This window comes from Melozone crissalis, unplaced genomic scaffold (assembly GCF_028551555.1).
Source record: "Melozone crissalis strain CALT ecotype California unplaced genomic scaffold, PUWL_Pcris_2 ptg000016l_1, whole genome shotgun sequence".
Taxonomy (NCBI): Eukaryota; Metazoa; Chordata; class Aves; order Passeriformes; family Passerellidae; genus Melozone; species Melozone crissalis.
This window is the reverse complement of record NW_026535794.1, coordinates 16,638,954-16,662,745: the sequence shown is the minus strand read 5'-3', so window position 1 is coordinate 16,662,745 and position 23,792 is coordinate 16,638,954. Positions and strand designations below refer to the sequence as shown.

The 23,792-nt window shown below is 36.5% G+C and overlaps 1 protein-coding gene across 1 annotated transcript in view; it reads right to left on the bottom strand.

The window, feature by feature from the left end:
* The window catches only part of MPP7 (MAGUK p55 scaffold protein 7), a 143,611-nt gene that overhangs the window by 33,921 nt on the left and 85,898 nt on the right, over window positions 1-23,792 (bottom strand). Inside the window, exons 7-10 of the mRNA XM_054273476.1 lie at window positions 11,515-11,646; window positions 3,286-3,367; window positions 2,121-2,206; window positions 235-309 (exon numbers count right to left, since the gene is read on the bottom strand). Of these exons, the coding sequence (XP_054129451.1) occupies window positions 235-309; window positions 2,121-2,206; window positions 3,286-3,367; window positions 11,515-11,646 (375 nt within the window). The remainder of the gene's footprint in view (window positions 1-234; window positions 310-2,120; window positions 2,207-3,285; window positions 3,368-11,514; window positions 11,647-23,792) is intronic.

The following is a 23,792-nucleotide window of genomic DNA, read 5'->3' as shown; positions in this document are numbered from 1 at the left end:
ATTACCTGTCAACTATACAGCTGAGAGTTCAGGCTCAAGAACCATGTTACAGCCACTCATAAATTCAGCACCTGTGTATTGAACTGTACAGTGTGCTGTCATGTACAGTACTGTCACATTACAGAAGTTGAGTCCACAGGTTTAAATCACTTTATTGGTTCTGTCATCCAAACAAAAAATACATATCCTTAGTGTAACAGTTACTGCCATGGCTTCTGAAATAGTCTTGCTTACCTTGCCTTCCTTCACTGGCATTTCTTCCTTCACACTGGGTATAATTTTAAATGTAATGGCTCCTTGAGACTGAGCCTGGTGAACAATTGAAAAGAAAATGCACTCAGAATTAAGCTAATATTTCAAAGAAATCTTAGAAGATAAAGAAATTCAAATTAATTTAAAAGAATATAATGAGTCTATCCTCTCCCAAGCATGATCTCTGGAGTCTGACAGCTTCACTTTCCCAAACTCTGTATAACAAAACTTAAAATACTTGATTAAAGTGCTTGGGTTTATTTGCTTTGGGGGGAGGTGGGGGGGGGATGGACTGTTAAAAACTGTGACCTGCATGGTTCAGAGGTCCCATTTCTGTACTGAAGGTAGGAGAAAATGCTACAGCTTAAATGTATGCATATTAGAAGCAACTGCTGGACTCCTGGCACAGTTTGGACATCCCTGGAAAAATCAAACTAACATTTCATTTCTCAGAAAAAAAATTATAGAAAAATTCGAACAGGCTTGTGCCATATTTATCATACGGAGCTATTAGGGGAGGGATTTATTCGCTTGGCAACTTTAAGAAAGTAGAAAAGCAAAACATATTTGAATAGACGACGTGTACTAAATGGAAAAAAAGCCCTGTACTATAAATCTTAAAACAAGTTAGCCATCAGCAACCACCTCATCCATTCATCTTTCCCTATATCCCACTTAAAGTGTGTCTGGCTGCATTTTACTTATTAACCACAGTATATTCCCACTGCCTCAGTGACATTTTGCTATTGAAGGAAGTGCTAATCAGTTGGAGGCTCTGCTACTATTGCATGCAGCCGACAAGTTTCATAAAACCAGCAGAGTGAGCAGGCAGCCAACGATTTCAGCAAAATGGAAACAGGCCTGTCCAGTACCAAGCGAGACGTTCTCCCGCCGCGCGTCTGCGATCCGAGGCTCACTGCTTGACAGGCAGCAGCCAGGGGCTCACTGCACCCGCCGTAGGACTGGAATCAATAATTCTGTTACTTCTGAAACAAGCTCTAACTAGCTTTTGATGTTTATATGGTACCTCAAAAAGGTAAACGGGGAAATTGTTCACACCTTTTCTAGCGGTGTTTTGTTTCTAGACATTTTAAATTATTAATTTTTGAAGGAAACTATGGTTCTGTAGGGAATGTGAAACCATAAAGCAAGAATGAATATCAGCAGGCTAGCACTTGAATGATTTTGGTTCCTGAACCAAAACTGTGAGACAGCTGCTCAATTCAGCAGGACAGCAAGGTATTTATGTATATAGAAAACCCTGCAGCATGAACAATGGAGCTATCATGACCCTCATCCATGTCTTTGATGTAAAAATATGAAATATTTCTGAAAAAGTCCAAATTACTTAATTTGCAATGGTGTTTCAATAATGAGAAATCAGGCTGGCTTTAGAGACTGTGCAGTTTACAAGAATGTAGACAGAATAATATATATGACTATATACTGTAAATCAATGTCATATAAAATCTTCATATACCAGTTCTACAGTCTGTCTAGTACCTGAATTATTAATTCATTGTCACATGGAATGACAATGGGTTATTGATGAGTTATTAGCGAATACATTTAAAATAGTTCAAATTCAACACATCATGGTGGGCCTTAAAAACTATAGATTATGAACTGAAGTCTGACACATTCTGGAACATATTTATGGCAATATTACTGTCTATAACTCTTCACAAGTAATCTATAATTGCATGGAAAATCACTCTATGAGAAATGACAGATTTTTAAATGATGGCACTGGAAAAAAAGCCATTATAGTAGAATACATTTTTTTTCTAAGAAATACAGTATAAATCATAAGTCTCATTACTTTTTCTTAACTCTCCTAAATTAATTTTAAAATGTTTGATATTTACCAAAATATGTATTATTTCTTCAGGCTTTTTATCATCTACGGGAATCCCATTGACTTCCCTCAGTTCATCACCAACATGAATAAGCCCTACAGAAGTAAAAAAAGAAGTTGTGAAACTGTAGCTATGTATTACAAAAAAACTGCCATTAACATTCAGCTTGTTTCTCCCTTGTTCATATAGGTTAAGCTCTAATTTTCATACACTTTAAGCTCTAAAATAAAAACAAAAATATATGGTGAACATAATAGCTAACTGTCCTCTCAGACAAATTTGAACAGGTGGTTGGTTAACTCACCTCCCTGTCTTCCTCCTAAAAATTAATACCACCTTCTCTACAACTTTTTCAGACTTTCATGCAGATGTCTGAAAAATATCTATGCCAATTCTTTTTCTACTCTATTTCTACTCTACTACTTTCCTACTGCTACAGGTACAAGTAATGCAAAGAGCACTAAGGCTGGGAATGCTAATTTGTGGCACAAATGTTTGCTAATCTATCTATCTATCTATCTATCTATCTATCTATCTATCTATTTTTATCTAGATTTACGCCATTACTGCATCTAAGGGTGAAACACAGCTGTCCTAAATTTTCTTCAGCGAAAAGAGACACCTTAATGCATGATTCAGGACTTCTTGCTTAAGTTTTTGCAGACACTGAGCATCCCAAACTAAACAAGGATGCGCTGTAATTTTGAGAACTACCAGCTGAAATGCCAAATGGATGTCCTAATATTTAATAATGTCAGCATCCCAAGTTCCCCCATCAGCAGGCTGGCATTTGTCATCATGGAATGATTCCTGCAGTGTCTGACACAAGGACAGGAGTAGGACTTTATGATCTTGATGGGTCCCTTCTAAGTCAGCATATTCTATGATTTATAAACAGATGTCATCAATTGGAAACAAGTCATGATATATATATATACACACATATATATATAAACCCCTATGTATGCACTAACTCAAAGATACCTTGCTGCAACTGCATTGGGAAAAAAATCAGCATACTTTCAGCAGTATTGAAATATCACTTTGGAAAACTGTTCAGAGCCTAAATATTTCTGTTTGTGATAGTGATGTATTTAATTTCTACAAAATATGCTATTTTATCTCATCTTGTTCTGAGCTTTTGAATGGCTAATGCCAAACAGCAACACCTTACCACTTCTATCTGCAGCTCCTCCACGCATTATCCTGGCCACCACAATTGCACCCGTATGTTCATCCCTTTTAATAGTAGCTCCCTTGGGTAAAAAAAGAAAAAAGAAAAAAGAAAAAAGAAAGTTATTTGGTTTATCTCAGCATAATTTTAATATACTACACTAAAAAACATTTGCTACAGCAAACTGCAAAAAGCTGATGTATTAATATGTGGTTAAACCAGAAATGATACTTGCTTATGAAAAGATTATACAAAATATGTTGCTCTATTTCTGTCCTCTTAAAATGGGTCTTCTTTTTCAATCAGAAGTAACTCATGCATTCTGTGAATACACAGGTTTAAAGAAAAAATGACAATGATGGAAAAAGTTTGCTTTTCAATTTAATGGCAACTGCAACATAGCTTACTTGAGACTGCTACTACAACTGAACTAAACTACTGCTTCAAATTGATAATTTCAAATTCATAAATTGTTGTTCCTACATTAAAATAGGCCATACTCCATACTACAGGTACAGAAGGTATATCATTGTTCATAATTGTTGCACTTTATGCTCAGAACTCACTATGTACCTTTTTCCTTTACAGTGTTATCAATAAACAAACACACATTTGAGAAGTGCCTGAATGTTGGGGTTCACCTTGAACACTCACAGGACAGAAATGCAGAGGAAGGGACATTTCCTGAGTTAATCATGCCTGTTTTCGTACATTGCACACAGACAGCACAGGGCACTGAGGTGAAACGACACAGTGTAGTTAAATTTCCAATGAACAACTGTCTGGATGAGAAAAATGCCTTTGTAACAAGAACTGCAAGGGTGCACTGCAAAGAGGCACAAGGTGATGGGGAAGCAGCAGGCAGCAGCAGTGCCAGGTGAGAAGGGACACGGAGCTGCAGAGCTGCTGCCTCAGGTGCAGTGCCAGTCCTTTCAGGCAGAACCGGGGGAGCCAGGGAGGAAATGCTGGCCCTGTTCTGAGAGACAGAACTACAGTGGGGATTTTAACTAGGTAAGTCATACTTCATAATCATCCCCAAAAAGGTTACTTGATCCAGTATTTTAAAAAAACAACAGGGGAAAAAAAACCCCCATGCCTCGTCCATCAGGTTTCTAACTGCACATGGTTACCTTCCCATATTAATCTAGTTACCTGCAATAGCTCTAACTTTGTTAATCAACAGGGATATTAAGGACCCTGTCAGGCAAGTCAACTTTGTGAAAATTTCCATATTTGCAATTAGGGAATGAACAGTATTACTTCACCTCTGAGTGCTAAGTGTATTCTGCCATCACTGGTTAAAATTTCCTTCCATCAGAGAAGCGTTGTGCTTGGAGTAAGGTACATAAGTACTCTTTAAGGAAGTTCCTTGAATAATTTAATAGCTTTTATAGGTATGTTGCTATACCTGTTTGGTCTAAACATGAACATCATATTTACCACTACTTCAATTTTTAAGTGTTTCATGAACATAAAGCTGAAAATTTTACAAATAACAGAGCTGGGATTTTCCTACAGTTAGCAATTTCACTGACTGTAAATAAACTTGCTTCCCTCTACCTCTAAGATGGAAATACAGCACAAGTCACAAAGACAAAAACTGGGAGACTAATTTATATTTTTATATGCAAGTTGCATTTATTGCAAATAGAGTAAAATTAAAACAGTCACCATTCACTTTGGTTGAAACTTCAACAGCAGCCAGCACTCCAAATCAAAACTGATGTGCTATGTTTGTGCATTTCATTTAAATTCTAAATTTATTTGTATGAAATTCTATCTATAAGTAAACGAATTCTGCAATTTGCCAGCCTTATTCTTACGTATTGTTTATTATGCAATTATATCAGCATGCACTTGTTTTCATTATAGTTTCAAATTAGTCTGAGAGTTTCAAAAAACCAGATTTAGCGGCAGCTAATCTCACTTTAAAAACTTATTACTAGACTTCTGTGCAAAAAGAATTGGGTACCATTAGGAAAATATTAAACAGCCTTAAGCCCCCTAGCTTATATCCCAATATTAAGTTCTGACCTTGCATCAACAGCTACTAATCTGAAGTTTATAATACCTGAAATGTTTTACCAATTTTAAAGTAAAAAGTATTTTGCTGGGGTTCTTTTCTGAATATATCCATCAAAAAGAAAAAGAGCAGCATTAGGGTGCTAGAGGCAAATCTAAATATGGGACATTTCCACTACACTGTCCATACAAAATAGGCTCTCCTAATTAATCAAGGAAAAAGCCTTCATCAGAAAGGCTGTATGCCTTTTACCTAGAAGTAAACACCATGAAATGCCACCAAATTCAAAAGGCAAGCAAGGACTGGCAGGCCTCCCCTGTGATCACCCACTATCCCAGCTCCATGCTGATGTCCAGAAAGTGGTAGTTCACTTTGCCAGACTTTTTAGACTAATAATAGAAAAAAACCTGTGTGCAATCAAAGACCACACTACTGACCCAGACAGCATCTGGAAGTAACAATAAGGCTCTTGTCCAAGTGGAACAGTCACTTCGTGCTCTATGTGATTATCACTACTGGCACAAAACGAATTTTCCTACCATAGATTAATCGATCTGAAAGATGGCCCCACAAAGATAACAGGTAAAGTGGAATTTTCATACAAAGGACAAAACCAAGTTCAAAATGACAGGAAAATTATTTAACCCAAGTTAGCTCACTGTTAGTATCACCTCTGTGGCAAACCCAAAGTGCACGGGCAGGTCCATGGAAAACACTACTTGAGTTTATGTATTTGTATCTTTAGTATACAATTTTAAAAGGAGGTTCTATAAATCCCACTTTCATCCCAATTTAGAACTCTTAAATCATCAAATACAAGTGGATTTCTTTGTGAAAACCTGAAGAGCTGATTTTCTGAAAAAGCAGCTTCTCTTGTACTGCTGCCAGCCCTGCTTAAACTATGAGGTATATATAATCTGGCAAGAAATTCTCCTTATAAGATGTTCAGCTCCAGTACTTTCAGTTACATGTGCAGTGCAGCTCCTCATTTAGGGCTTTAAAAATGGAAGAAGGTTAGACTGGACCTTAAAAGCTGGAAAATATTTTCGGTATTGTGAGCCAAAAGTGTAAGTTACCCTAAATGAGACATATACAGATGTAATAGCATAGCTCAGTTTAAAATACTTCTAAAGGGAAAAATAAGGAGTTTGGGAGCCATATGGTGATCAGACTGAGAAAATGCTTAAAGGTATACCATACAAAAGCACTAAAAATAATAAAAGCTCATTCAGCAAGGCTCTTCCACTGTTTTTTAGTTGCTTTTCTGCCCTCCCCCCCATTTTTAGTGTAGTATCACTCATGGGTAAGGACTGCTCAGGGCTTCACAGATGTGAGTTTTATTATTTCATCCATTTATCTGCTGGTTCCAGAATATAAACATTTTAAGTCTTTATTTTTTAAAGAAAGAAAAACTAGCCTGTAAAATAAATTACTAATAAGAGAATTTGAAACATCAGTAATATTTTTGCATACCTCTCTGTTGAACAAAAGCACATGCAGATGATAAATGCAAATAAATATTCCAATAAGCCTTAGTTTAATTCATTCTCTATTGAAAGTGCAAATACAAGTATCAGTTTCCTACCTTACAGTGAGTAGCTAGTTAAAAGTTAACGTACACTTATATGTAGACTATACAGACTAAAGCTAACCCTACATCCAAATCCCACCAAAATCCCACCAAAAAACCAGCGAGGTTCATCTACTATTGTGAACTGAGCTACAGGGACTAAGAGTGTGAGGTGGATGAAAGCTGTTGCATCTGCATGGACAGAAGGCATAAATGACTTCTTTAAATCACCAAAATTAATTTCACCAAGTTCAGCTGTGGAAATGAGGTACATAGTTAAATTAAGGTGTCCAGGCTACTTCTGTAGCTCTGGAGACTGAATCATCCTTTCATTAAGTCAAGAATTTTAAACAGATGGATGGCATGGGTCATTTTCAGGAGCTGCCTCTTTTTCTCTTGACTATAGACATGGCATGGCATAGAGATAAGTCATCAAATGACCATATCTATGTGAAATGAATTTTTGTGACAAAGAAGCAACCATCTTAATGTGAAGAAGCATCCTATTCAGAGTATCAGCTGTAACAAACCTACATTTGGAAGCTAGCAGTAGTAGGAGGCCAGGTGCTGAACCCCTGGTAGTGTGGTTACTCATCTCGGATATCAGGAATGCTAACGAGGAACAAGACTGTGGCTGAAAAAGCCCTGGAGAGGCAGGCAGAAGTAAAAACTCTCCAAGCTCTCTGATAAAAAGCCCAGTCACAGACAGGTGAATTGTGGATTGTTTCTGAAAAGAGATGTTTCTACCTCTCTTTATGTAAGGTTCAGAGATGTTCCAAATTCCATTGTTAGAACAAAACATCCTAACACAATTTCACCTTGCTTGAGGGAGACACTGCTGGAATGGCATTTGCTAACAGAGCATTAAAAATACCCCAAACCCAATTTTGTGGAAGGATTAACAAAAAATTTAAACCACTTCTCTCAAAAAACTGGGGGAAAGTTCAGCACCGACTTCTGAATTGATGAAATCTGGCAAACAGAAGGCCCTCCTACAAACCATGTGTTTCTCTCTCTTGAAATGATTACTCCTGGGAACTCGGGCTTCATCAATATATGATTAACCCCAGCTAAGAACTTTGGTGAGGTGCTTAACTCAGAGAAAAGCATGAACAGGAGCATGAGAGGAAACGTGGTGTAGTTTTATATAAAAATGGTCACTAGGTATATTCCAAAGAAGTTAAGAGAGTGCCTAATTGTTTCACAGTGAGTACTGCTGAAAGTAATCCAAAGGAAATGCAATTCAGAATGTCTAGGGTTTGCAACTGATGTAAAGCTTGTGGCTTTGCAGGAAAACGATCTCTACTGTTTGGGTACAAATAGAGTATGGGTCTGTGTCTCGAGTGGAAGAAAAGTTCAAAGAGTTCCATATCTTCAAGTCAAGAAATGAAACAATTTCTATCCCAGTAAAAATCTTGTATAGTATTTCCAATCTCAAACTCAATTGCTTCTAAAAGTAGAATCCTGATACAATGTTGCAAGTGGAAGTCGGACTTTTTGACTGGAGAATGAATCCATTAACAGAACAAGCAGAGATTCTTTGATCTCTTCTAAGAATATCCAAGACTTCAGAGCAAGCTCTGAAGGACAAGCCATTAAAAATATATGGAAATAAATAATAAATGAAATTATAATTCGTTTAGTAAACATAGATCATGGTTATCTTCCTTTAGTAAAATAACTTTGGGAAGCATAAACACAGAAGATCTAATATAATAGTATAAGCCTGTCTTCAGTTATTCTGCCATGCTGCCATGCTGTATTTCAGTAAGACCCATAATAAGGGGAAAAAAATCTAGAGAAGACAAAGACAAAAATAATAGGTTTGTTATGTATTGTGCTGATGGTGTCATAGTAAAGTCACTATAAATCTGACACAAAGAAATTAATGTTTGACATGAATACGAATGATGTTAAAATGGATTGAGAATGCATTATGGAAGAGGAGGAGGACACTGTACTCTATCCTTTGAATTCTTCTTGGATAACATGTAACAGGACTCACCATAAGTTCTTCTCTAACAAAAATAAAACATCAAGATAGGCTCAGGATCTGGAAAGATCACAAATACAGTTTTCCTACACAGATAAAGTAAAACCTTAGAAATATTGGAGATTCCACATATCCAGTTAGTCTGCTCCAGTGCTGGACTCCCCAACTAATGGACTACTGTTAGTCTAAACCTCCCAGGGCTGCACCTTGTGACCAGTGCCCTGTGTTTTAGCATCTTTCACTGCTGAGGAGTTTTACTTCATTGTCCTAGTGACAATAAAGTACTTGAATGCTTCAATTAGATTCTACCCTTTGCCTCTTCCTAATAAAAGGTCTACAACACATTCCATTGTAAGGCCGTTTTCACATTGGCAAATAAACAAAACTGTCTTAAACTAAAAGAAATTAGTTTGCTCACATGTTTTATATTTTCCACGGCTGCTGTCATGTCTAGTAAAAGATCTAAAACCCCTTCTCTGTTACCTCTGTAATACAAGAGTTGTTAACACCAACAGTGTTGTTAACTTAAATTCACAAGTGTGGATTTAAGACAGTGTACAGGTTTAGGCTGCGATAGGGGTAATTTCCTTCATGGTAGCTCCTATGGTGCTTTGTTTAAATTTGTGATGAAAACAGTGTTGATAATACATGAATAATTTAACTATTGCTGAGCAGTGCTTACACACTGTCAAGGCTTTTCTGCTCATCACCCCACAAGTGAGAGGATGGGGATGCACAAGGAGCTGGGAGAGGACACAACTGGGACAGCCAACCCCACCTGAACAGAGGGACATCCTCCACCATGTGCTGTCATGCTCAGCAAGAAAACCGAGGGAAGAAAAAGGAAAGGGGCATGTGTGGAGTGATGGTTTTAGTCCTTCCAAGAAACAATTACAAGTGATGGAGCCCTGCTGTCCCAGGGATGGCTGAACACCTGCCTGCCAGGGGAAGTGGTGAATGAATTCCTTATTTCTCTTTCCTTGCACATGCAGCTTTCACTTTACCTCTTGAACTGTCTGTCTCAACCCACGAGCTTCCTCATGTTCATCCTTCCGATTCTCTCCCCCATCCCACTGGGACAATGAGTGAGTGGCTGTGTGGGGCTGAGCTGCTTAAACAGACACACAGGTATCTGGAAGAGCTCAGAGTCCCACCAGAACGAGGAGGCAAGACCGGAATTTGAGGAACAGTCTAAGGATAACCTTTGGCTTAAGCAAGTGGTTTCTTTAGGAGAGCTTAAAATCTAAAAGGCCGATATACAGTGTATATATTTCACAGAAGTTTTCAGAAAATACCTGAGTTATGTTTTACAAGTTACTATTATCCAATCCATTTTGAAATACTATTAACTTATGGCGTTGAACTCCTAAGTCTTAGTAAAAAATCATGTACAAAAAATCAAACTATGTAAGTTAAGATTTTATTAAGCTTTTTCTGACAAATCATAAAAAAAGGTGTTACAATTAACACTAAAAATAGGCTCCTCAATTAGACTTCATTTCATACTGTACGTTGAAATCTCCACATACCTCTCAGAAGGAATAATATTTCTGATACTAAATCCTAAAGTAAACTTGTTTTCTTTCTCAAATAATGTCTTTGATAAAAAAATACAAAAAGCTTAAAGCTGTTATTCAAATATTTGAGGAAAAAATATTTAGTATGTTAAAACAAAGTAAGAACTTTCCATATGGTCAAACCTGTAATTATGCCCATGAGCACCTACAGTCAGTCAATAAGAAAACTCATTTCTTGTTTATTGATGCCAGAAATCCATCAAGAATTAGAATGATAGTTAGATATTTACTGTGGGACAAAATACCCCTGGTATGCCTAACAGAAGCAGCACTCTCCCACTGTTGTCTCAAGTACAGAATGACAACCTTCTCAAAGTAAGTTTGCAGGTATTTCTCCAGGATTGCTGTCCACTAAAACAAATATTCAGTATAACATAAAACAAACCTCTTACTGTTTTGCAGGATAAAAAGAACACAGTTAAATTTTATACAAGATGACTCCCACTCTACAGCAAATAAAAAGAACCAAATCAGTAAAGCATTTTAATATTCTTGTAATACAACCTAGGTTTAGTCCTTTCATTTTTCCAGATATCCCCATGAAGATATTAACTTTCTAGTATTCATAATGCAAAGTAAAACAACAGACATTTTAAATTTGCCCAGATTTCAATTCAAGTGTTTTAAAATATGTTTTCATGCTTTCTTTTCAGTGTATTGAAAGGTCATGTTTTTTTACATGAATGCTAACAGGCACAGTTCACAACACAGGTCAAGATTTCTTTGGGGATTCATTCTCTGTCTCACATTTTAAGCTAAGTTCATTATTTGAATTCAAGATAAAAGACAAATATATATTTGATCTAAATATTCAGACTGGCCGACATATATAATGCTTAAACACCATGACGATCACTCATTGATGATGATTATTCACTTCATATGCTTTACTAATAAAGACTGTGAATGTAAGTCACAAGTGCATTACTTTATGTTATGAATAATCATGTGTAATGTCTGTCTATCCATGTTTCAAGTTAATATCCCCCACTCACATTCATAATCTGAGCACCTCCCACCCTGCATGCAAACACAAAACCCCAAACCAAAAGACAGGGTTACCTACCAATGGTTCCCGGTTTTTGACAAGCCTAATTATTTTAACTGAATCTTCTTCTTCATCAATATCATCAGGCATGGGGGGCAAGACAGGATCATAGTTCTTCTGAGCAACAGTATCATGTACAGACAGCAAAGCCTGGAAACATTATTGGTCAGTATATTATTATTTGGCATCTGAAAAGTTTAGGGAAGGGAAAGCAGAGGATATTATTCATACCCCGAATTTACTACTGCAAGTAGACTGAATATAATTCTTATATACAATTTTACTTCATTTCAAACTGATGAAACAACTCCATAAAGAATATGTTTCTATATATAGAATGTATGCAACTAGTAAATTGTGGGTGGAGAACTGTGTCTTCATACACGCAAAAAACCACCACGTGCTTTGCATGCCAGCTTGAAATTAAAACTATGAACAGGACAAAACCTCAGTAAGTAAATAATTATATTTGCAATAAGTAAAAAATTTATTTGATACAGTAGACAGTCCTATGAAACAAACAAAATAAGCACTTTCCAAGATTTCTGTTCAAGCACAAGATGTATAACATGAAGCTGTTGCCCAATCATTCTCTTTACAGGAGCTCTGAAAGCTTACCTCCTTACTGGATTCCTTTCATGTGAGCCTCAAATTGTCTTAGGAATTTTTAATTTATTATGGAATTCATAACTGAGACTGAGGAACATACTACTGAAGCAATTTGGTTTATGTAGGTGCTTATCAACCATGTATTGCCTGTCTTTCTTGCTTCTTTTCCTTCTCTATTGCTTCTCCAGTTCATGCATAGCTTTTATTTTTCAAAGAAATGTCTAACAAAGACTGACAAAAGGTTCCATCTTAAAAATAAAATAATTTATGAATTTTCCTTTCAGGAAATAAGAATCCCAAAAGGCAAAGGAAATGAGAAAGCTCATTCTCCTAAGGCTCAAAAAAAAAATCTCAGTGATAACACAAAATACACAGTTTTTTCTAGATACAGAACTCCTGGCACTCTTTTCTACTTCAAAAAGTCTTCATTATTTGTAATACCCTGTACATTGGTGAAAAATGGTTAAGTAATACTTTAGCTTTTGTAGTGAAAACTGTACATTGTACAACAAATAACAGCAACAGCCAGATGTATAATCCTATCTACTGCTTTGTTGCTTCTGTTTTCAAGTAGTTTTCTCTCAATATGTGACTATTTAACAGCCTTTCTTATTAAAGGTCAGAAAATGGTGACATTTCTCTGATGCCAGTTTCCTTGCTACTTAGTCATTGGTGGCCAGTGTTTGACTGAGTACACAAATGACCAGAAACTCTTAGGTTCTCAAGGATAATACAACTGTTTTTAAAAAACATGACACTTCCATTATACTGTTTCAGGGTTTTTCTTTTCCTGAATGGAGGAAACTTTTAACAACAAAAAGAAAATGCTACAAGCTACCACGTCAAAAGCTGAAGGCAAAGAGAGCATATGGTTATCTTCAGATTCTGAAGTGTAAATTTAAACTTAGGGCTTCAACAAAACAAACACACAGGAAGATCATGCCTGCTTCGTGATAAATTACTATTGCTTTACTAATCTTTATGCACATTGTACGATTTCATTAAAACACTTCAACACACTAATTACTTCTGGTTTTCTTCCCAATACAGTTATGAATTTATAGTACTTACCATCACAAATTACCATCTCCCTCCAACGAATGACCAGTTTTACTTTAGATCTGAGCTAAAAACCTCAGGCTAGCAATTATGGATCCTCCTGGAAATGTTTATTATGATGCATTACATATATAAAAGCCATGCAATCACATGCAGTCCTCTAAGATGTATGTGAAATATCAAAGATACACTAAAACAAAAGTAGTGTTTGCTTTTACTTCAGGCTACTTAAAGTTAAGACTCCTTAAACTAGTCTTCTGCAATTACATTTTCCACATAAAGCTAGGGCACATTCATGGACTGGTTCAATTTAATGAGGTTCTATACTCCAGTTTAAAAACAATCAGGCAGATAGAGAAAACAGATGAAAAGAATATAAAATACCATTTCCAGAGTAAAAGGCAGACACTTAAAACAAGTTCAAAAAACCCTACCCTTGACAATGAAACTTGCAAAACCAATTCTGTCCACTTCTACACTGAATTATGCCACTAGTGTTATTAAGACACTTCCCTGCTCTGGCTGCCAGATCAGGATCCTGGACACTGCATACATACAACAATGCACCTCAAGTACTACAAACCAATACCAATCAGTGCCTGGTATTTATGATGCTTTTTTTCACTTCAACTTCACAGCAACTAGAACTTATCAACCCATTCCTTTCTTCTCCCAAAAAACATATTAAACTACAATGTATTACAGTTAGCCATGTAAAATCTTTTCCTCAAACTCCAGCACTACTTTATCTCAGTACAAAGATACATATTTCAGATAAGAGCAGGAATGAGAGCAGAAACAATGTGTCTTTTCTCAGTCAAGCTTTCAGAAGAGCTTCTGTAATCACAAACTTGTTTATGATGTACACTGAACACGCTAAGATTTCTTTCCTTGTCTTCTATTGCTGCTTCTTTTCACACACTACTCTCTGTCCACTGTAGTGTTCTGAAATAGTCAGAGCAACTAAAGAGTCAGAATAGTCAGTCAGTTGCTCTGAAATATCAGCACAGACTTTGGGCAATAGCTAATTTGCAAAGAAAACTTAAAAAGCCATTTTGATTTCACTTAATGTGTCCAACTATAGTTGATCAGCCTGTCCTCAAGAGCACTTCTGTATGTTTTGAACACAAGAATAAGCTGCTGTATGCACAGATCTTCAGCAGAATCTCTGCACTATTCAATTAACATAGTATAAAAAATGATGTATCAGACTAGATGTGTATAGAGAATATTGGGGATTTACTTAAAAATAAACAAATTGCAAGTGCCAAGAAACAAAACTTGAATCATAAGATGAACAAGACTTACCCAGAATAATTGTGCAGCAAATGCACAATGTAAAGATAGAAATGTTCTCTTTTTGTATATAAGAAGTGAAGAGCTGATTCATGTCCATGATACTAATTTTTTAACTCTCACAGGAAACTGCAAGAAGTGCATACAAATTCGGAGTTTTTAAAATGCTTTTGTTTTGTTTTCAAATACACAACTCTTCAGAACTATGAACACAGAATCTGAGATTTGGGTCATGTATATTTAAGCACCTCTGGAGAAAAAGATTTTATTTCAGCTCAAAGTTCTATGCTTATGATTCACTAATGTAAACATGGTCCATATTTAGAACTTGAAAGAAGGTATGATTCAAACTCCTGCACTACCTAAACATAAATATTGATGTTCAGCTAAATTCTTAGACATGATCTAGCTGGAAATGAATACTTTCATCGGAACTCTGAAATGTCTAATAACTAGTGCTATATTTTTCATATTAAAACTATCACTGATCATTTCACAGTTTATAAATTGAAATTTTACACTATCAACTTACATGAAGAAAACCTGACACTGGAAACGTTGTAAGTTCTTTTTCTTAAACAGTTCTGAAACTCTAAATGTTTATTTAAATTGAGAATGTTATTAATGAAAACAGTTCTACACTTTGAAAAATGTGTATCACTTAACTAGACTAATTACATTTTTGCTCTTATAAAACAATGACAAATTTCATATTATTTTTTGCTTCTCTTTATATTTTGAGATCTGCAGGAGTAAAAATACACCAGTAGCTCCTGATTCATGAACACAGCTCCTTATGTTTTTAAATCCTCATTATTAAAATAAACTCTCCATCTAAGCTTTATTTTTCATAGATGCTTTCTGTTCAGTAGTCTAGAAAAGCATTTTAGAAAATGGTGAGTTAAAGAAGTGAAACAGAATGGATGAAGAAACAGAACCAGCCTCTTAATAGTCGTTGGAAAAAGTCATTATTAGAAATTTAAATAGTGAATAGTCATCAACAGAAACTTTGTAGCGACTCAAACCAACCTTTAGGAGAGCCAACAGCTGCAACAAGAGAGCGGCACTGCCAAGGCAGCGGAGCACATTACTGCCCTGGCAGCACAGTCAGCAAAATGGAACAAAATGGCCCATGACTGCGCTGTCCCAGTGCACAGCCTGCATCATTAGCACCAGCCACCTTCTCTGGCAGTTCAGCTTCGACTCCATCAGGTGAGACACAGACATTTTCCCACCTCTTTGCTTTGCCATGGTGCCAGTAACTGCCACTGAGGCTGGCACAGGAACGTTTCACTTGATGAGAAAAGTAACTTTATCAGCAACCACAGCAATGTGCCCCTCAACTCACCTGGCAGAGCTCATGCTCCAGAGAGCTCCAGCCATATTATGCTTTCCTTTGAGATAAGGTTACAGAAGAAACAAAAAAGGATGAAAATGTTGGTGGAGAAAATTATTCAAGACTGGTAAGATTAATTAATGAGTAACTTACATAAAATTAGAATATTCCAGCAACAGATACCAAAGAAAAAAAGCTGAAAAGAGCTCGGAGAAGACTCAACCATGGAAGGAAAGACCATCAAGAACATCAGAATGGAAGGAGAAGCACAGAAGTCATAAAAGCCAAATGTGCAAGAATTTACAAAACAGCAGAATAAACCTGGAGAAAACTGAATCACTCTGGTGATGGCATACAGACTCTAGCCACTGTGTGGTAAAGCAGCCATCAGAAATCAACAGCACATGACAATCGCTTCACCACCAACTCTGCCTGCTAAGGGACTGTGTGCAACCCTAACCCCAATACAAGATAAGGCAGGTGAGGACAGGCATCTCAATCAGCAGATAAGAGCAATCACATTAGCTGAACACTCCATCTCAGCTAAAGCATGAAGTATAATCAAGAAGCAGAAGCAAGCAGTAAAACTACAGGCAGGAAGAACTCAGTTGTGCCAGAGGATGGCAAGAGTAAGAGCAAAAAATATTTTTTACAAGCTACAATAAACACATATTAAGTAGAGAAGTAGTATTATTCTCTCCAATGCTGCACTAATCCAATCACTTTCCAAGAGAAATCTGTGATTTTCTGTTCTGTACAAAATTCCCAAGTTAAATATATAGAGTACATAATGTTAAAGAAATCAGTTAGCTTCTAGTTAAATCAATTTGCTTTTGCCACTGAGGATCACTCACACTATTCAATCAACATAAGCAAAAACCTTTGACAGGGACAGTAAGAAAAATTAAATATGGTCCTTTAACTTAAGCATAATTTTATGTTCATAATCAGGAAACCAATGGGTGTACTAAGCAAGAGATAAAAAATCTGGGCTAATTTACTTCCTTCCATCCTGCAAACGATATCTTTTCCTATATATCCTTTATAAAAATATACAGAAATTATACACTGTATGAAAAGACAGCAGATATGTACAAAACAGAAAATAACATTCCATGCTTGCAAGTGTATTTGCATGCTTGCATCTGTACTTAAACTAAAATTGCCCTCTACTTTAAGCTTGTCCAGCTGGCAATTAAATCCCTTTCTGTTCCAATCTTTGATCCAGGTGGGTCACAGCAGTGGTTCAAAATAATAACACATACTGTGTATATGTGTGGTTTTGAGTTCTTAATATCTACCCTAGACTAATGATCTTAGCACAGCAACATCTCAGCTGGATCGATATTCAGTATATATTACTTTTTCTTCTTTATTATGGTAGACTTTATTCGTGACTATGTGAACTGTCTCTCACAAAAGGGTAATTTCCTTGCCTGAAAATGCTATTTCTTGATTTCAGATTCACCAGTCTGAACTGATGGGTTTACCTGCAGCTGGTAGCCAGACGGCAACAACCAACAGAAAAATGAACTTTCTGCATCTTCAGACCCCCGCTTCCTCTGGCTCAGTGTTCACAGCCCCTGGAGATGCTTCCCAAATCAAACTGTTCTCAGTGTTCACAGAAACACGCACTCCATCCATCCGTGTCATCTGGTAAAGGTGTTAATACCCTTCCAGATGACAGCCCTATGTTTTCCCTCAGTTGTGGATAACAGCGAAAAAAGTTCTGATTTTAAATCAATAGCAAAGAATTTGAACAGTCTGTTTTACATTCGCAACATGATTCATGTAGCTCAAGTGTCCTTGAAGCTCTAAGCCCTGTTTAAGTAACTTCCAAGAGTACAAATAGATGGTTGTCAGAGTGGAAAATGCCGAGACACCAGCACTGTTTCAATATCTTGGCAATCCTTAATTGATTCCTTTTTAGAAAAAGTGGCATCTTCCCAAGAATATTAAGTGTCTACAGTGGTAGCATGTACCTTTTCTTGGTTTAAAACCATCCAAAGGCACCCCAAAGAAATCATATGAAAACATTAAAGAAAGTAAAAGCTGAGAATGCAGTTGCCTTTTCTAAAAAAGACAATGACTCTAGGAATGATTCAGCCTTTATTTGACATTGGCATCATGTCTAAAGTCCTCAAAAGCAAAAAATATATTGATCCAAAAGGTTAAAAGAATCTGAATAAACCTAATTCCCCCAGAAAATAACAACATGTATTGATCTATGATAAGGAGGTCTTAAATTCAGCTACAGAGCACTCCTACTATGTGGAAACCTAAAGAAAAATGAAGCAGAAACGAGGAGACTGTTGAACAGAGAGTCCAAACACAATATGGTCCAACAAATGCAAAAGAAAAACACCACTGAAGGAAAAAGCAGCATAAAAAGATGACATCTAAAAAAAGGGACTATTTGTTTTATATTGTGTAGTTTCTCCAATTCACTAGTTCATTTTCAGTAGATGAATGGAATTACTACTTGAAAGGGATGTGATTTTATCTGTCGTGACTTTTTCCTCCTCCCAAATTACCAGCCTTAGCAATGTTGCCAACTGTTATGTTCTGCATCTGAACGCTGTAGTTATGCATGCGATTCAAAGTTCTTAGGTGGGTGAGAGTTGGTTCCCTCATGTCGGAAAGTTTGTATACATAACCAAAGAATTTCTTTGATTTACTTTTCAGATTTTATATTTTCTGCTGCCAACCTGCCTGGCCTCACTTTTGTTTATGTTATCTATCACTTTGTTTATTACATGTTGGCTGCCAGTGAGCATTCTCATATCCATACGTCTAAGATGGACAGAAGCTCTGCACTGGACATGAGCCGAGTTATCATCAGATGGACCTGAGAGCATTTCCAGAGTAACATGATGGTTGTTACTTAAATATATTCATGCACTATATCCATTCACCTCCCTTGCATAATTTTGTCTCAATGCTTCTATTATGTTGTGCATTGTTACATGTCAGTTCCTACAACAATAAGAGTGTGCCCCAACTGGTTTCTGATTTTCTCTGCCTGACAGATGTGAAAAATCAAGGCTTTTCTTGCTGTTTTTAAAAGGAATATTTCACCATTATATATTTTTTTACTTACTCCATGCAAGTAACATTCCAAAAATAAAGACAGCAAAAAATTTTTCCAGCTCTCCTTACCCAGAAAAACTTTCTTTATAATTTTTTTTAATTATGGGTGCAAGTTTAAATGGAAATTGGAAGTCAAGGTCTAAAGCTGAAAAGAGTTACAAATAAAATATATTTTTCCTCCAGCTGGTTGCCAAAATGTGATGGATAGCTTCCCAAAGTGGCAAATAATTCAAAGACACAAAACACTGGGGAGAAGGATTTCAGTCATTTGCCAAGGAAATTCTCCCAGCACTGTCCCTTCTGCCCCAGCTTCATGGCCATCGAACCCTCAATGCCATCGAACCCTCAATGGTCCTTGCCAATTGTTGCAGTCATTTGCATCTATTACTCAGGGAGGAAAATAAATATTTCTATCTCCCTGCTGATACTTCACAGCATACCATCAAAACTCAAGCACCTTATTGTAGATTTACAAATTAATGGCATCTGATTTTGCAAGTAAGGATTACACAGGTAACTCTTCAGTTGACATATGAAGTACATTGTAATCCAGCTCACCATATTAATAAATCTAAAGTGTTTGTACAGTAAAATCTCTTCATATATGAGCACAATTCCTACAACCAGTCCTACCAATACATCTTGCAGATCACTGATGAGTAAATAGTTAAAGATCATGGGAAATTATGCTTCCTAAACTAGTTTAGAATAGATACTGTAGATACTGTAGTTTGTGTAACCATTTGTAACCATAAGTATTTAATGTAGAGGTGAACAGACTCCCAAGACATGTGCCGAAAGCAGAAAACATTGGTACATCTGGAAATACAGGTCTCTAAGGTGACAGGGCCAAAAGGTCCCCAAGTCACAGCCAAGGACACAGTAGCAGCCCAAATGTAGCTCAGATCTTAATGGACCTAAATTTGTATTGGAGTTCTTCAGATACAAAACCGGAACAGTTGTAGGCAAATCCCAACAATTTCCAGTGGAAAATGTTGACTGTGCAGAAAACACATAGCTCAGTGAAAAAGCCCTGATGGAAAAATCTTCAGCAGATCTAATTACAAAGGAAATGTTGGAAAGAAGACAAAGTTTAGATTAACTTTATTTTTTTTTAATTATATGCTACATGAAATGCTTCATGAACTTTTCAAAGCAAAAATGGATTTTGTTTTATATTATTATAGCTCAATATTTTCTCTCTGTGCTTTGTATGTTGAAGTTCCTGTAGAAAAAAGCCCACAGTTTCCTGGACATTAATGTATATTGCTGAGTCTCACCAGTGACTGTAAGGCAGCTTTAGAAGGCTCTGCTGATAAACACTTAAAATGCTGGCTTTTTTAACAAAGCCACACTTTGATCTGAACAGTCTTTTAGAGCCACTATGCAAGCCTAGTAAGCCTCAGATGGCAGGGATGATAGTATTAGCACTTGTTTATGAAACAAAGGGTAGAATTTACAAATTTCTCAGCAATTCAGGACAGGACAATGTTAAAGGTATGCTTCATGTTCAAAGAAGCACTATTTTTTTCTTTAAAAGAAACCTTATCAAATACAGGAATTTGATTTGAAAATTAAGAACAAAGTGTCCTGGGCTTCATTATCAGCAGTTTTAGATTTGTTTCACACATGGTTCTGTTCTGAAGGAAAGCCAAAGAGGTGAAATTAGATGAAAATATTTACAAATGTAAATTATTTTGTGAAACTGAAAGTCAAGTGTACCACAAATGAATTGCAAATAAAACAGCAAGCTTAAGTCCTACTTGCAATTTGCTGGTGTATGCATCTTTGCCATTTGAAAGCAATTAAACCTCCCACCCCCCAACTTAAAATAAACAATCTGTATTTTGTATGAACAGTAACATTCTCAGTCATACAAGTGCAGTTTTTCCTTCACTCTGCAAGTAATCTTAAAGTTAACTTCCAAAATTCTGTTCATTCTATGGTAATAAAAGAGAAGACAAGAAAAATACTGCATGTCCACTTCTTGCTCCCCTTGGCTATAGGTACATGCCCCAAAGTGACCCAAATACTTTACATTCCTGTGCACCCTGAGAGACTGAACTCATTCACAGTCCTGCCCTGTGCCCTTGTTTAGGTACCTGGTTTATGTTTCAGACTAGCAGCTGGCAAACCTTCCAGCACACATAAACAGAATTTAAACTCCACTGAAACAGGCAGAACCACCATTGGAGCAGCTTTGTTTCCTCCAGGTCATAAAGGCATAAACATTCTTCAGAGTAGTTTTAGCACAGTGGCATTAACTTTGGAAATAATTATTGTTCTGCCCATTACACCAATGACCACAATGGACACATTTTATATAATTAAAAATAATAGAGATTAACTTAAATGGTTAATTGCTTATTTTGATATGCAATGATCACAAATGTAATTGCTGTTCTAAAGACAAAATTAAACGTTATTTAGATCTGAATATGTCCCAAGCCTGTCTCAAAGTTAGCGTAATTGGGATAATATTGTTCAATGGACTAAGAGATGGTTCTTTCTTTAACAGTCTTTTTTGTTTACAGCCACAGCAATAACGTAAGTGCCTAAAATGTTAATTCCTATAGTTATTTGTTTCAGTTTTTCTAATAATTTTAAAAATAAATAACGATTATGCTCTTCTGTTATGGCACCATCCCAAAAGAACACAGCTTTTTCCAGCTTGTTAGAAAAGGAACTGAAACCTAGTTAATCAAAACAGTTTTTAATTAATTGTGGAAAAGAATTTGGAAGCTTTAAAGTTGTTCATTCTTAGCTTGATCATCTGTCATTTGTACATCTCCTTTCTTACAGTGCTCCTCACTGGACTTCTGCCCTGTTACTGACAGACTTACTCTAGTGACCACTCCACTTCTTCCTATTTCCATCCCTACTAGCAGATAAGACTATTTCACTAACCTGCGTGTGACATGTTCGTTAAATAGCCAAAATTAAATTCATTTTTAGGTGTATTTTGTGTTAGCATCTTGAATCTCAGTCTTCCAATTAAATGTTCCAATTTACACAATTGCATGACAATGAAAAATATTTTGTCTATAGAGAATCAAGGAAAAAAAAAGCTCAGTGCTCTCAATAGCAATACTTCCAGATTCATAAACCCCTAAATTTTTATAAAGACACTTCTCTCAATTGCACTGGTGCCTACCTGATACATCATAATTTTTAATGTTTTTGTCATTATTTTCAGAATTCTGTACAATTCTCCTCTTTAAAGACATTACTTTTTGCTATCACATAAGTTCCGTAAATTTTGGGAAATTATAAATCACTAAAGCTGAGAACACTTATTTCTTTGTGCTATTCATATTTTGTACAAAAGCACTGACAGGAGTGTCCACTCTTAAATCAGAAATACCATTTCTTGATGTATATCTCAACTATATATTCTAGTCCTCATGTTTAAAAACAGCTTAAGAGTTTAACATGTCAAAGTTAAAATGATGGTAAATAACCAGAACTAAATATATTGAAATTTACATTGTTGTGTTTGTGTGTGGGGTGAATGGGCATTTTGTTTAGTTGTTTCTATTAAATTGCAGTGAAATGTATACCTTAAAGATAGAAAAATTATGGGTATACATATTCATGGCCAGGTCAGCCTGCAGGCAGCGCTGTGCAGAACCGGTCGGAATGGTGTCTGGATCTAAGCAAGGACATATTTGGGTGATTTGAAACACCAACAGATCAGCCTTGAGTCTGCCTGCCCACCTCTCTGCAAATGTATTTTAGATTTCTGAAAGTGCAGTTTCTGTCTGGTGAAAGGTCTGGAAGTGAAGCCACCAGAGGTGTGGATGAGGTCACTATGTCAGCTCAGCCTGGAGGAGACTGAGGGAAGACCTCAGTGAAGTCAACAGCTCCCATGAGGGGAAGGGGAGGGACAGACATTGATCTCATCTCTGTGGTGACCAGTGACAGGATCTGAGGGAATGGCCTGAAGGTGTGGCAGGGGATATTTAGGTTGGATACCACAGGGTGGTTGGGCACTGGAACAGACTCCCCATGGAAGTGGTCACAGCCCCAAGTGGGACACTTGGCTGTATTTGGTCAATGCTCTCAGGCTCATGGTGTGATTATTTGTGCAGGGCCAGGAGATGAACTCTGATGATCCTTGTGGGTCCACTTCAACTCAGGTTACTCTATACTTCTATTTCAAAGAGCTAATTTCTGGTCTGCTTAAAAATAACATAGAGTACTCAACTGGATTTAGGTTCTAGGGTATGGAAATACTATTCTGTTTCTTGATATCTTTAACAAGGTAAAGCAAGATTAAAGAATGCAAACCCTAAGTCCTTATTCAGTGCTGGAAATTAAAAATAATAAGTGTGGCTGGCCTGTGTCCACAGGGCTACACAATTGTATTTTAAATCCAGAACGCAAATGAAATGTCTAACACACAGTTAAACAAATCCACTTGATTTCCCAGAGCTACGTGCTCTGTTCTACTTCCAGACTTCTGTTTTAATCAGAAAAGATAAACCACAATCATTATTAGTTCATTTAATTACGGTAAGTGATGCCACATTTGAGAGCAGGGAAAAAACCCCACTCTGTAACTGGATACTTCATGCAGTTTTTAGCTGACTAGAAATGCCCAATTTATTTTTCTTTCCAGAAGAAAATGCACCTGACAAAACCTTGGAATTATTTCTAGGACATTTTGAAAATCTCAGGTCTGATAAATATGACTGCCTCAGAGAAACTACCTTCTTCCTTAGAAAACTTCTCTGTGGATGAAAATGACAAGCACCACAAACCTGTCGAAGTTTTACTCATCAGATGCAAACACTTAGAAATATATTCAACAAAAGAATTTTGTCATACAGAATCAAAATAATAGAAATATTTATCAAATCAGGCATGATTAGAAACCTCTCCCAGCCTTTCTTGGCCATTAACC